This window comes from Citrus clementina, unplaced genomic scaffold (assembly GCF_000493195.1).
Source record: "Citrus clementina cultivar Clemenules unplaced genomic scaffold, Citrus_clementina_v1.0 scaffold_2, whole genome shotgun sequence".
NCBI classification, from domain to species: Eukaryota; Viridiplantae; Streptophyta; class Magnoliopsida; order Sapindales; family Rutaceae; genus Citrus; species Citrus x clementina.
This window is the reverse complement of record NW_006262688.1, coordinates 2,014,917-2,029,525: the sequence shown is the minus strand read 5'-3', so window position 1 is coordinate 2,029,525 and position 14,609 is coordinate 2,014,917. Positions and strand designations below refer to the sequence as shown.

The 14,609-nt window shown below is 33.3% G+C and overlaps 1 protein-coding gene across 2 annotated transcripts in view; it reads left to right on the top strand.

Annotated features, from left to right (window-relative positions):
• Positions 1–9,120: 9,120 nt before the first annotated feature.
• The window catches only part of LOC18051292 (protein SAMBA), a 5,807-nt gene continuing 318 nt past the window's right edge, over positions 9,121–14,609 (top strand). The window contains exons 1-4 of one of the 2 annotated variants that reach the window (XM_024191951.1): positions 9,121–9,411; positions 9,991–10,163; positions 10,377–10,487; positions 12,724–14,588. In XM_024191951.1, the coding sequence (XP_024047719.1) occupies positions 10,016–10,163; positions 10,377–10,487; positions 12,724–12,737 (273 nt within the window). In that variant the 5' untranslated portion in view covers positions 9,121–9,411; positions 9,991–10,015 and the 3' untranslated portion in view covers positions 12,738–14,588. Of the gene's footprint in view, positions 9,412–9,990; positions 10,164–10,376; positions 10,488–12,723; positions 14,589–14,609 lie in introns of those variants that run through there. The other variant, XM_024191950.1, reaches the window with a different exon arrangement.

Below are 14,609 nucleotides of genomic sequence, written 5' to 3'. Positions count from 1 at the left end.
GAGGTATGTGCTTCTTAATTCTTTGAGTGCCAAAATGCTTGGATTTGAGTATGTTAAGGAGTTATATGCCAATGATTTTGATTTTGTTGATGTATTTGCTACATGTGATAAAGGATCATTCGGTCAATTTTATAAGCATGATGGTTATGTGTTTAGGGAAAACAAGCTTTGTGTGCCTAATAGCTCTATACGCAAGTTGCTAGTGAGAGAGGCACATAGTGGTGGCTTGATGGATTATTTTGGGGTTAAGTAAACCTTAGAGACATTGCATGAGCATTTTTATTAGCCTAAGATGTAAAAGGATGTCATGCGCATATGTAATAGATGCACTACATGTAGAAAGGCCAAGTCTAAGGTTTTACTAAATGGTTTGTATACACCTTTACTAGTTCATAGGGAGCCTTGTGTAGATATTTCTATAGATTTCATTTTAGGGCTGCCTAGGACTTAAAAGGAAAGAGTTCTTTGAATACACTTTTATGGTTTTTTAGTGTTTTTAATTAAATTAGGGTTAGCCACCTTATATAAACACTCTTTTATGTTCTTTGAACACACTTTTGCCAATCTTGAGTTTGATATCATTGGAGAGGATTTTCTCAACTTGTTCTTGAAAGAACTTTCGACTTATCAAAAGAGTTGCTAACCTTTGTGGTGTCTTATTTAGCAATCTGGGTTCTTGAGACTTAGCTTCCCAAGGATTTGGATCTTTTATCCAAATTCTGATCATAGTGGCTTTCTTGGGTTCTTATCAATCTAAATGTGGATTTTTCTAGCTAGATCTAGAGGGGTTCCATCATATGTGAATGTTATCAAAGTTTCAGAATGAAAAGATTTTGCTGAAGAAGCAAGTATATCAAGAGTCAAGATTCTCTTTATTTCTATTTAAAGTTTTAATATGTGACCTAGGCCTTTTTATTTTTTTGAGTCATATATTTAATAGAGTTTTAGTGTCACATAAATAATTATCTCACCACATGAATATTAAGTCAGAATATTAAGTTAAAATAACCCCTCCCAAAATTAATAAAGTAGAATATCATTAAATTAATACTCAATAAATTGATAACTTCAATAAAATAATAATTTTTATCTCTCCCAACTAGAGACCAACATGGTAAATTGATAATTTGATGAACTTATTAGATAATAAATTTCTAAAAAGAAAAATCTTATTTTTCTATAGGAACCAATTAATACATAAATTAATAATCTAATTTCAAGCTAGATACATACGATATGTCTATGATGCTTTCGAAAAAGATTTTAGCTTGCTTTTCAACTTGAAGCCATTGTTACATTCGATGTGTTATGTTAAGAGAAATATGAGAGAGATTGGCTTAATTATGGGTGGGTATTCGGTTTGGTTTGGGTTAAGGCTTTGAAGCTAACTAGATTGTAATTTAGTTCGAGTTAAAACTGAACCAAATAGTCAACATGATTGGATTAACTAAACAAATTAAAAATGAATTTTTCAAAATTTAAAATAACTTAACCCTAATTAAAACAAGAAAAAAACCCAAAGAAAACTACTACCTCAATACCTCATAACCTAACATGCCGACTGCGACTTGCAAAACTTACCCTCAAAATTTGATTTCCATTTTCCGCAACCACTTTCCACCTCGCCGTAGTTTTATCCTCTGCACCTTCATTTGCCATGTGAAGGCACGACACCTTCCTCTGCAAAGCAGTATCTCCCATTACCAAGCGCTGCAAAGGTAAAGCTGCTACAAGTCCCATACCCATGCTAAAGCTATGAGGCCGCCTACTATCATTCATCCTTTAGGCTCGCACCATAGCAATAAATTTAGTGGATTTCTCTGTTGGGAAAATATGCTCTTTAAAAGCATATGTGTTTATTTAATTGGAATAAACATTTTTTTCTGATTAATAAAATTAATGAGGTAGTTTATTCAAATATCTTAATTGCATTAATATTTTGATCAAAGTCCATTTAAGCTAAAATTGGCCTAGGAAATTTGTAAATCAATCACTGGAAAATGAGCTCAAAGAATCGAGGCCGGAAATTTCAGCAACGATCGGCCAGCAGAACTTAGAGATTGCCACTGAAATAATGGATAGTCTCCAACAGATGTTCGAGCAGAGTACTCGCTCCGCGAGATAAGCAGCGCTGAAAGGAATTATGAACAGTAAAATGGGGAAGGGCACAAGAGTTCATGATCATGTCCTCAAAATGATGGACTATTTGAATGAGACTAAGATTCAAGGAGCACAAATCGATGATGACTCAAAGATTGACATGGTGCTAGAATCTCTGCCAGAAACATTCAAGGAGTTTAAGGTCAATTATAACATGAACAAAAGAAACATGACCTTAACTAAATTGATGAACGAACTCCATTCTGCTGAAGAGATCTATCGTGCTGAGAAATCTCTGGGAAGTATAAATATTGTTGAAAAAGGTTCTTCTTCTAGACCTAAGCCGAAAGGCAAAGGTAAGAAGAAAGCTGGGAAAAAAAGACCGTCTACCAAGCAAGATGGCAAGCCGAAAGGCAAATACTTCAAATGTGGACAGAAAGGCCACTGGAAAAAGGATTGCCCTAAGATTGTGAAATCAGGTATGGGAAATTTTTTTGTAATTGAGGCCTGTTTAGTTCAGAATCCTATTGACACTTGTGTGTTGGATTCAAGAGCAACTAATCATATTTGTAATTCACTTTATTGTTTTCAGGAAATCAGGAAAATAAGTGAAGGAAGCGTCAAGCTGCAGTTAAGGACAGGACAGTTCGTGTCAGCAGTGAAGACTAGATCTGTTTTATTATCTTTTAATAATGAGACTTTAGTTTTGAATAATTGTCTTTATGTTCCAGACATTAAGAGGAATTTAATTTAAGTAGCTTGTTTGTCAAAGCAATGGTACACTGTAAATTTTGGATCCTCTGTTTCTATTTTTCATAATAAGAGACTTATTTATTCTGGTACATTGGAAGATAATTTATATCATTTAAGTCCAATGATCCATTCTATGCATGACACAGTGATCAATAAGGATGAGCATACACATTTATCTAAGAAAAGAAATATTACTTCCAACCAATGTTACCTCTGGCATTTACGCTTGGCATATAAACCAAAATAGGATACAGAGAATGATCAAAGATGGGCTTTTGGGTCCATTAGAAAATGAATCATTGCTGTGAATCCTGTTTAGAAGGGAAAATGACCAAAAGGCCATTCTCGACCAAAGGAGTACGTGCAACAGTACCACTTCAATTGGTACATACAGATGTATGTGGAGCAATCAATGTACAAGCTCGAGGAGGTTATGAGTATTTCATCACTTTCACTGATGATTACTCAAGATACGATTATGTTTATCTGATGCGTCACAAGTCTGAAACTCTTGAGAAATTCAAAGAGTATAGGGCTGGGACAGAAAAGAATTTAGATAAGAACATAAAGATTCTTCGATCTGATTGAGGTGGTGAATTTCTCTCAGGAGATTTCAAAGAGTATCTGGTTGAAAATGGGATTATATCTTAGTTGACTGCCCTGGGAACACCACAACAAAATGGGGTAGTTGAAAGGAGAAATAGAACTCTTTTGGATATGATGAGATCTATGCTTAGTTATTCGTCATTACCAATCTCTTTTTGGGGACTAGCACTGGAAACTGCAGTTTACCTCTTGAACTTAGTTCCATCTAAGTTAGTGCTTAAAACCCCAATAGAATTATGGTCAGGTCGCAAACCAAGTTTACGACATGTTCGTATTTGGGGATCACCAGCACATGTGCTGAAACCAAAGGCAGACAAAATTGATTCACGTCCTGAGGTTTGTATGTTTGTAGGGTATCTCAAAGGAACAAGGGGAGGTTTATTTTATAGTCCTCAAGATAGGAAAGTGATCGTGAGCACACATTTCACTTCCCTCGATGAAGATTATATGAATAACTTCAAACCTAAGAGTAAGGTAATACTTGAAGAACTGTTAGGTGATCAGGTTGATGCTCAGCTTTCAATGCCTGTTACAGAACATGAAGAACAACAACAACCAAATGATCAACACATGATTATTGCTGAACAACCATCACTTTTAGAACCTCGTCGTAGTGGGAGGGTAACTAGGTTACCTGCGAGATACATGCTTTTGGGAGAAACCTATACGGCTATCTCAGATGAACATGTACAAGATCCCACTAGTTACAACGAAACTCTAATAAATAGAGATGTTGAATTTTAGAAAAAAGCCATGAATCAAGAAATGGAATCTATGTATTCCAATAAAGTCTGGGAACATGTAGAGGCACCAAATGGGGTAAAACCTATAGGGTGCAAGTGGATCTATAAGAGAAAAAGAGGAGTAGACGGAAGGGTGGAAACATTTAAAGCAAGATTAGTAGCCAAAGGGTTTACTTAGAAAGAGGGAATCGATTATGAGGAAACCTTTTCTCCGGTTGCTATGCTTAAATCCATCAGGATTCTGCTCTCCATTGCTGCAGTGCTAGATTATGAAATTTGGCAAATGGATGTCAATACTGCCTTTCTTAACGAGCATCTTGAAGAAAACATCTACATGTAGCAACCAGATGGATTTATACAAAAAAAGCCAAAAACACATGGTATGTAAGTTGCAGAGATCCATTTATAGATTGAAGCAAGCATCCCGGTCATGGAACATCAGATTTGATCAAGCGATTAAATCGTTTGGATTCATTCAGAACATTGATGAATCATGTGTGTACAAGAAAATTCAAGAAAAATATGTAGCCTTCCTAATTCTTTATGTAGACGATATTCTCCTAATTGGAAATGATATAGGAGTATTGACTACAATAAAGAGTTGGGTAGCAAAACAATTTGTTATGAAAGACCTGGGAGAGGCAAGTTATATTCTTGGTATCAAGTTACTACTAGACCGGAAGAATAAAACTTTAGCCTTGTCTCAAGCGGTTTATATCGATAAGATATTGGCTAGATTTAGCATGGAAAATTCCAAGACTGGTTTATTACCATTCAGACATGGAATTACATTCTCTAAGGATCAATCACCTAAAACATCTGAAGAGATAGAGAGAATGAGACGAGTTCCCTATGCAGAAGCTATGGGAAGTCTCATGTATGCCATGCTTTGCACTAGGCCAGACATTTGTTTTGCGGTAGGGATGGTTAGTAGATATCAATCTAATCCTGGACCTGAACATTGGACTACGGTCAAGCATATAATGAAGTATCTAAAAAGAACTAAAAATTATATGCTTGTGTATTCTGATGATGAACTCATTCCAGTGGGTTATACTAATTCTGACTTTATGTCAAATAGGGATTCCAGAAAATCAACTTCCGACTATGTGTTTACATTGGGAAGTGGAGCTATTAGTTGGAGGAGTGTGAAACAATCTTGTATCGCAGACTCCACAACTGAAGCTGAATATGTAGCTGCATCCGAAACTGCAAAAGAAGCTGTATGGCTCTGCAAGTTCCTAGAAGATCTTGAGGTGGTACCTGCTACAATTGCACCCCTTAAACTATTTTGCGATAATAGTGGTGCGGTAGCTCAATCTAAGGAACCAAGGAACCACAAGAAACAAAAACATATTGAGAGGAAGTATTATCTTATAAGGGATATAGTGCAGAGAGGTAATGTGGAGGTTACTCAGATTGCGTCACAACAAAACTTGGCAGATCCTTTTACAAAGGCCATACCCGGGAAACCTTTTAACTTGCACTTAGAATCCATGGGCATGCGTGAGATGCCAAATATGCTTTGAGAGCTAGTGGGAGATTGTTGGGAAAATATGCTCTTTAAAAGCATATGTGTTTATTTAATTGTAATAAATATTTTTTTTTGATTAATAAAATTCATGAGGTATTTTATTCAAATATCTTAATTGCATTAATATTTTGATTAAAGTCCATTTAATCATATTATATGTATTTATGTGATCACCATGTGGATTCACAGAAGACATAAATACAAGTTATCTTATGATTAAATAAATTTAGTTCGCAGTTGATAAATAAAGTTGGGCACTTTATTTAGGTATAGACTGTAATAAATTCATTGAATGATTTGTTTTAATCATGTATGAATTTATTGATGTAGTACAACTACATTGAACAAGATCACATACGAGATTTAATTAACTTTGTAATAACTGTCAGACTTATTAAATCTCATAGGCATTGATTTTACTGTAATCTTAATCTTGAGTTAATTATGATTTCATGATTGTAATTGTTATTCCATTTGAGTTACCAATGGGCACGACACATTCTTATGGTTAAGATTACCCGGTATCTTGGTGGGAGCAATTATGAGTATTGGAGTTATGGATTAACAATATACAATTTGTACAACACATCTCTTGATGAGTTTTCGACACTTGATCATAGAATTCTCTGGCCAGAGTGTGTCAACATATTTAGTATGTATGTGGTACAAAGGATTGTGCAGTAAAGAAATCAATGTGGCTTGGGATGAATTATTATTCGAGCATACAATTATGGAAGTCAGTTCCAATCTTTTAGTGGAGTAGATTTGGAATTAAATAATTGGGCTAGTTTAATTACAAGCCTAATTATTGTAGCCACTAATGTATGTTCCCAAATGATCCTCGGGTTAGCTCATTTAATTGACTGCACCACTATTGGATTAATAAGTAAGATAACTAGCTATTTTGGTCAAAAGCCTAAATATATCATTTAGTGGGAGGCTCCATTTAATTAGCTTGTGTGTAAGGGGCCTTATGTTATTTTACAAGGTGGGTCCCCTATAGAAAAAACAAGTAACGTGAGTTTTGACTTTGATTATTTGGAGCCTAAGATTTTCACTAAAGGGAGATATAAAAAGGCTTATTTTCTCTAAAGAAAAATATAGAGCAGCCACTTTATACAAATAAGAGAAAAAGATTTTTCTCTCTATTGTTGAGAGAAAAATTTTCTCGCGCTAGTTGCTTTGGTAGTGATAAAGGCGCCCACACGTCAAGTGCAGATCAAACATGAGTCATAACCTGGAAGATCATTGGTGACAGTTCGTGATCTAATAAGCGTGGTGGTGACGGATCGTGATCTGGGAGCTTAAATCACTTCAGCGGAAAAATTTAAATATGATTTTCAAGGTACGATTTTTAGATTACAAATTCTTATATATTATATGAGAGCGATATTAAAAAGGTTTTATAAAAAATTTAAAAAACCGATCTTTCCCCAACATTCCCTACCTTCTTTATTGCTCTCGGTTGTTAATTCATAATTATTTTCTTTGATTAATTTATTTTTTCTTTAAGTGAATGGTTTTCTTATCTAATGATCTAACAAGATGCACCTTTCATATTTCATAATTTTAGTAACATGTGAAAACCATACTTCAAACCAGCTGCAAAATTGGTTCTATCTTCTGTAAAATGTGGACGTATCTCTTTGCTTGCACTTTTCTTAAGATTATCAATTGACTGACACATTTGATCTCGCTTAAAAGCATATCACTTAAAAACTTATCTTAATATTATTGTTATTAAGTGTTGATTCTTCATTTTATTACTCTCTCTAGAGTGTTTAACTCATTTTCTTTATATAGAGTTGCTATCCAAATCCTTGTATACCTAGTTGAACTTGTTCTCCTTTTAAAATTCGGTTTTTGAGCCAAGGAAATAGCCCTATATGTTAAAATAACTCCAAAATCTATTTTTATTGTGGGCCAATTTGGAAATCCAACCAACCCTTCGAGAATAAATCTTTTATGGCCCAAATATGATCCTCAATCTTAATACATATCTAATATAGCTCAATAAAATGGATAAAATTCATCCCAGAAGTAATCAAAATCCATGAAGTCACAATTTAGCTATTCTTCACACCAATTTATAACTTTTCTAGTCGTGTTTGTTTTATTAGCTTAAAAGTTCCTATAAAAGATTAATAAAGATTCAAGAAGTTTATGAAAAATATTAAATAATTGCAAAAAAAATTAAAAACTAATGTGAAATTAAGCACTTATCATTATTCAATCAAGGTCAAATCAAAATCGTATCTTATAGCTTTACAAAATCACTATATTTTCTTATTGTACTACCTCTATACTTCATACAAATTCCTATTATGCACACCATATTTTTATAAATTAATAAATTATCAATTTATTGATAAGTCATTAATTATTAATTTATTGCTCTATTAATATTTGCTAAATTAATAAATTTTAATATTCCCAAGACAATTAATTTATCGAGATTATTTTGCCACTTTTGAATATTATGATATATCTTGATAAATTCACAATTTTGGATTTAAGAAAACTAATTTAAATCTAAATATAGAGCCTTAAAAGAGTAAAAACTTCATTTATTCAATTATTTTTGTAATGCCATCAAGGAGATTTTATTTAACCATATTTTAACAATAATTTCTTTTTTTAAAAAAAAAACAGTAGTTGGTGTAAGTAGGTGAGTTTATTCAAATAAACCCCAAGGAAAAAGTAATTAAATAAAGAATATTTTCTTCATTAAATAAATTGTAGGAAGAACCATGTCAAAAATAAAACAAAGGATTATTTTCTTTTTACTGCTTAAATTATTGTGAATAACAAACAGATGCAACAACTATTGGACCCTAATATTTTACTACTAAAAAAGTTATAAAATTTTATATTTTATTACTTTTTGCTGGTTGACCATTAATTGACATATAAAATACTAATTTTAACCTTAAGGAAAAATCTATTAATTATCAATTAAAGTGATTATTAATTAAATATTTATTATATTACTAAATAATTTTTTATTCAATTAGATAAATTTTAACTTAATTATTATTTTGAGGTGTCTGTGATTGTTTGTATGTATATCACATGTGTTTGTGTGTGTGTTCGTTTGTTAATTATTTATGATTTGTTAATTTTATTGATAATTAATAATTAATACTAAATTAATATTTAATTGAATAAAAAATTATGATAATGTATTATAATAAACCTTAGGTTAACATTTTTTTTATGTAAATGTAAATTTTTATTTAATTTTTTGGGCCTTTGATACAATGATGATAATTATTAGATTTTGTTAGAATTTATGAAATTTTTTCTTAAAATAAGGGTAAAATTGTATTTGAGAAATAAACTGCCGGTAAAACCAAAACATTGGTACACGTGTAACATAAAGAAGCCAGCGCCTGCAACGGTGCCTCTCGCGAGGCTCCAGCACTCTCAAGCTTGGAACCCTGAAGTCAAGAATTTACTCAGTCTTAACCCAAAAAAAGAAAAAAAAACAAAATTAAAATTTGCCGCCAATTTCCCACGCGCCGCCGCGTGCTAGTGTACGCGACATCGTATCGCCGATCATTATAAATCATCAAAGCCGGCGAGTATCCGTGCGGGACAAGGATTGTTGAATTTTTTGAAATTAAAAATCGAATCCACCTCTCCGTTGTTTTTGGTTATTCCCTTTTTTGCAAGGTAATTGAAATTTTTTTTCTTAAATTTATTATCTATAGTGTTAACGTTACATGGTTTATTTCATATTATGTTGCCAATATTTGCGAAAATGTTATTCGAAATTTACAAATACATGTTGAGAAAAGTTTTAAAAATATTTCTGACTTATTGCAAGATATGAGTGGAATCATGTTCAATAAACATGTGAATTTTAGATGATTAATTATCAGCAAATAGCTTTCTGTTGTAACATTCTGTTATGGCTACCGAAAGTAAGAACCCAGAAAATCCATCATAGGCCTAGAAGTTGTGTGTGTGTGTTTTATTTTATTTTATTTTGATGAATTGTTTTAATTTGCATTCAAAGGAGTTGCTGTGTTGTTGCCTGGTTTGTTCTTTTACATTTGGCAAGACATGATTGGCTCTGTGCTCTCACAAAAGCCCTCTTTATGATATCAGTAGCCCTTAGCCCGTGCTTTAATCTTAGCATTGACAATACTTGTCAGCAGTTACCAGCAATGAAGCATTTAAATCCAAGAATTTTCTATTTTGACAATACTATACAATTCTGACTGAAGCGAAACAAAATATGATTGATAGATAGTTTTGAGGAAAAAGTAACAGAATGAGCAGTACATCACCAGCAAATTCATCAATATCAACAACACCATTAGTTGGAGGAGGAAGTAGCAGCAACAACACTGCTACCGATGAATTTCATTTTCCTTCTGATCTCATCTCCATTCAAGACCGCAAGGATGAAGCTTTGCAAGGTTGTGAAACTTTTTATTTTTAGCATCTCTGAGTTATCTTTGTTTGCTCTTTTAATTAATGTAAAGCCAAGGTTTCTCACATTGTCTTTTTGGGTTTGGGCTTACCGAATATCTATGAGGGTTTCAGAAGCTTTTCCTTAGTATTTGTGATATTTCTATAGTAATGGAAGTTAATATCATGTCTTGGATGTCTCAGTATTTTTTGCTTTGCAGTTCTGAGATCTGATTTGATGGCTGCTTTGAATAAGGAAGTTAAATCATTGGATGAAGATAATTGGATGTTTGAAGGACCTCGGTCCCATATCCACCTTATATCAACAGCAGGTTTTTCTCAATCCACCTCTTTATTTTGTTGTTGTGAAGGTTATGGTTGTATTTTTTTGCTTAGCTTATGTATATTATTATAAGCCTATATAAAAGGAGAAATGTGTTGTTCCACGACATAATCTTTCTATGGATTGAATCTAAGGTTTGAAATTGGCCATTTGATGTGAGCCTTGGTATGCACTATAGTAGTATTCTACATGTTGTTAATGTGGTAGATTAGAGAATTTACTATCAGATTGTAGCGAGGTGATTGATGAGGTATTTGTGTGATACTTAAAATTATGGGATTGTTTTATCAGAGAATTAGTGCTTCAAATTCACATATTTCTTGCTATGTAGATTCAGTGGTCTGCCACAAATTTATGTACGCTAGTGGGGTGTTTCCGTGTTTGAATAGTTCGAGGTTTATATTATAGCCCGTCTACTTTTGCAGAGTAAATGGCAGTGACAAAACTGATGGAGGACAAGTTATTGTTTTGAGGATTAGTTGATCATTCTAAGATCTTGCAAGAGCATATGACAATATTATGTCAGAGTGCTATTTATTTTTGTTTTGTCAGAGGATTATCAATGATAAAAATGTTCTATGGCCAAAGAAGATTGAAATATTCTTCAATTGTCTTATGGTAATATATTTCATTCAAGTTCTAGAATTACTGACTTGATGGGGCCTACCAACAACATCTAGAGGGCTTAGTGATGATATTTAGAATTGTTCGGAAATAATCGTGTGAGCCCAAATCTAACCAAAATAGAGAGTATTTTTGTTTTGGCTTGTGCATGGAAATTATAATATTGTGGGAGAAATTGTTTTTTTTTCCCCCTCCCTCCTAAGCTTATGTGCACGAGGTTTTATCCCCTCTTGTTTGTGCAAATTATGATGAGACTTTGTTATGTGGAGGGTGAAAAATGTGTTTCTATTGTCTAAAAAATATTTAGGGATCAAATGAAGTTTGAGATTGGGTTGTTTATGCATGGGGGTGCGAGGTCATTGTGACAGTGTTGAAAGATATTATGATTCTTTCTTCCTTGTCTTGTTCTAAAGAGTGGAACCAATCACCTTGCCGTAGATTTAAGAACATCACTAAAAAGACTTCTAATTTTCCTTTTAAACTATTTATTTCTTTACTTATGTGGCAAATGGATGTGTGAAAAAGTAAGTCCCCTCCCAAAAGACTCTTCAAATAAAAATAATTTTCTATTAGTTTAGTCAAATTTTTTTCTTCACCAAAATAATAACAATTATATATTTCTCCCCTTTATAAGAAATGGATAAAGATAAAAAAATAGTACGATAATTAAAATTAAAGGGCTCCAAAGGGCTCTTCAAAATGAGAAAGTAATATTTTGATTTTAAAGAGCCCTTTTGGGGATGCTTTTAAGCTTATTGGTTGAACCTTTTAATTATATTTTTTGGGAAATTATCCACCGTCCACCCATTTTTTCTAACTTTTTAAAAAATACACAATTCTTTTTTTTTTTTTGTTAAAATCCACCTGAAGTTACATTTCTTTTTACTTTTCCACTTCTGTTTGGAGACCGTTAACAAAACTAACGGAATATTGTGTAAATGACTTTTTAACCCTCAAATGTAAAGATTTGTGTATTTTTGAAAAATGATGAAAAAATGGGTGGACGGTAGATAATTTCTTTTTTTTTTTTTCTGTCTTTTGTACGGTATTTGTTAGGACCCTGGTAGTTTATTTTAATTTCTTTCCTATTATGATTATTTTCTTATCGCAATTATGATTAGGGGTTCTATTAGATTAAAATTAGGATTGCATTGAACTATAATAAATAAGTGGTTGACATTATTTTTTGAGCAAGTAATAATAAAATTAATTCCAACCCCTGTTAATTCTTCTCTTTTCCCACTGAATTTTTAAATTCTTCATTTCTTCTCTCTTGAATTCTCTAATCAAAACCTTGGAACCCTAACATCTGGTATCAAAGCATATCTTTCCCAGCGACCAATTTACTTTTTCCGTTTATCTTGAAAATACAAAACAATTTTTTTTCCCCCCAAAATCCTTGTCACTGCAAATCTGAAAATTTGTCAAAATATTTGCCAATGTCGTGTGACCAACTCAGTTTGCTTTTGTGAGTCACCATTTGCAAGCCCAATCAATCGATCTAAACTTCTCATCAAAATTTGAAGTACTTGTGCAAAATTTTTTATCTCTATAGTGCTTGAACATTGTGTAGCTATCTCAAATTGATGAAAATTTTGCAGTCAACTGCTCATAGTAACACTCTAAGGTACTTCTGCAAGACATTCTTGAAGAATTGGGCCAGTTGTGCAAGGAAGCACAACCATCTCCTAGTCCACTTGAAGTTGGCATGTTAGAATGTTGGCACTCCCCAAAACAAGAGATAATCATTAGCCAGCATTGTTTCGGGGAGGAGGTAATTCATGTACTCATCAAGGATTCACACCTTCAATTCTAGCCCTCCACAACCCTGCACCAGACATGACATAGTCCACTAGCCCCTTCTTTATTGGGACCAATACTCTCTGCCTTAGCCAATAATATACCCTCTGCCTTACCTAAAACCTTATCACCAACTACGCATGCCGATAGACATTCTACAAACTGTGATGAGCAACTTAAGCCGGAGCATCATTGTAAACAACCTCAGCTATGGCTTTTAGCAGCTGATGTTCCCCTTATCATCAGTCCAATACTTCAGTGGTTTTCATTCTGCCTGGACACTATTTAGATTGGAAGCTGCCTGACAACTGTCTAAATTGGAAAATTTTGGTTATTGATCCTGGCTAGAAGGCTTGTGCGCAAGCGTGTTTCAAGGGGAATGTTAGGATCCTAGTAGTTTTTTTTTTCTTTCTTTGCTATTAGGATTATGTTTCCTATTGCAATTATTATTTAAGGTTCTAATAAGATTAGAATTAGGATCGTGTTGAGCTACTATAAATAGGTGGTTCTTATTCTGTTTTTTGAGCAAGTAATAATAAAGTAAATTTCAACCCCAGTGAATTCTTCACTTTCCCTTTGAATTCTAAAATTCTTCATCTCTTCTCTCTTAAATTCTCTAATCAAAACCCCAGAATCACAACAGTTTCCTTTTTAATTAATATTTTTCCATTGCATACTACGTGAGGGCATTATTTGATTCGTGCTAGGGAATTTTTTACTGTTTCTTCCTTCCACATTTTCGACATATTGTCTCGACTATGTTTAGTGCAACACTGTGAACTACTTTTTAAATCCATTTCATGTTAGAGCACGCTTTTTTCAAACATTGATGCCTTTCCAGAGTATTCTTTGTAATTAATAATTGTGTCTTCTTTTCAGGTAAAAGTTATAATGGTGTTAGGCAAAACCTTCTTTTATGTTGAATCTGCTGATTATTACATGTTGCTTTGCATAATGGTCAGTGAAGTGCTTCCAAGAAATGGAGCATCATTCATAAAGTAGCATGGTTATGGTGGTTCAGACTGTTGGTTTAATTGACTTAGGCCTGTAGAACCAACTAAAATCAGAGAGATATTCAAGAATATATTCCGTGAAAAAACAGAGGGAGGTAGGGTGGTTTAGAGAAGTCACTGTAGATGTTTTAAGCTCAGTATTTACAGCTGTAAAGGCTCGGAGTCGGAGAGAATACTCATAGCTTACTCTATGTAATGTAAAATAAGGGATACTTAATGTTCTTTTGTGTGAGCATTGTCAAAGGTTTTTAATATGCAAAACCAAGTAATCAGTATTTGGAATATACTGTATGCAAAACCAAGTATTTTTAAAATCAAAAGTCTTTTCCCAAATTATCATGCCTGGCTGAATTACCGGTACTAGCCTTCCTTGTTTCCCAAATTATCATGCCTGGCTGAATTACCGGTACTAGCCTTCCTTGTAAGTTAATCTACAGCCCTACTCAAAATTAGGGTGTTAAATTTCTTCTTCACCAGCTTTTTCAACAATGTGGGCTTATGTTTATTCCTTTGGGTGGCCTCGTGTTTTAGCTATATCAGGTCCCTTAATGTAAATAAATGTGATACATGATTTCTGGCATCTGAAGCTTGTCTTGTTGTTGATTACTGTTCCAACTCTTTATAATTCCCATATTTCATCGCTGCAACTTTTTATCTTCTAATCCTTCTGAACG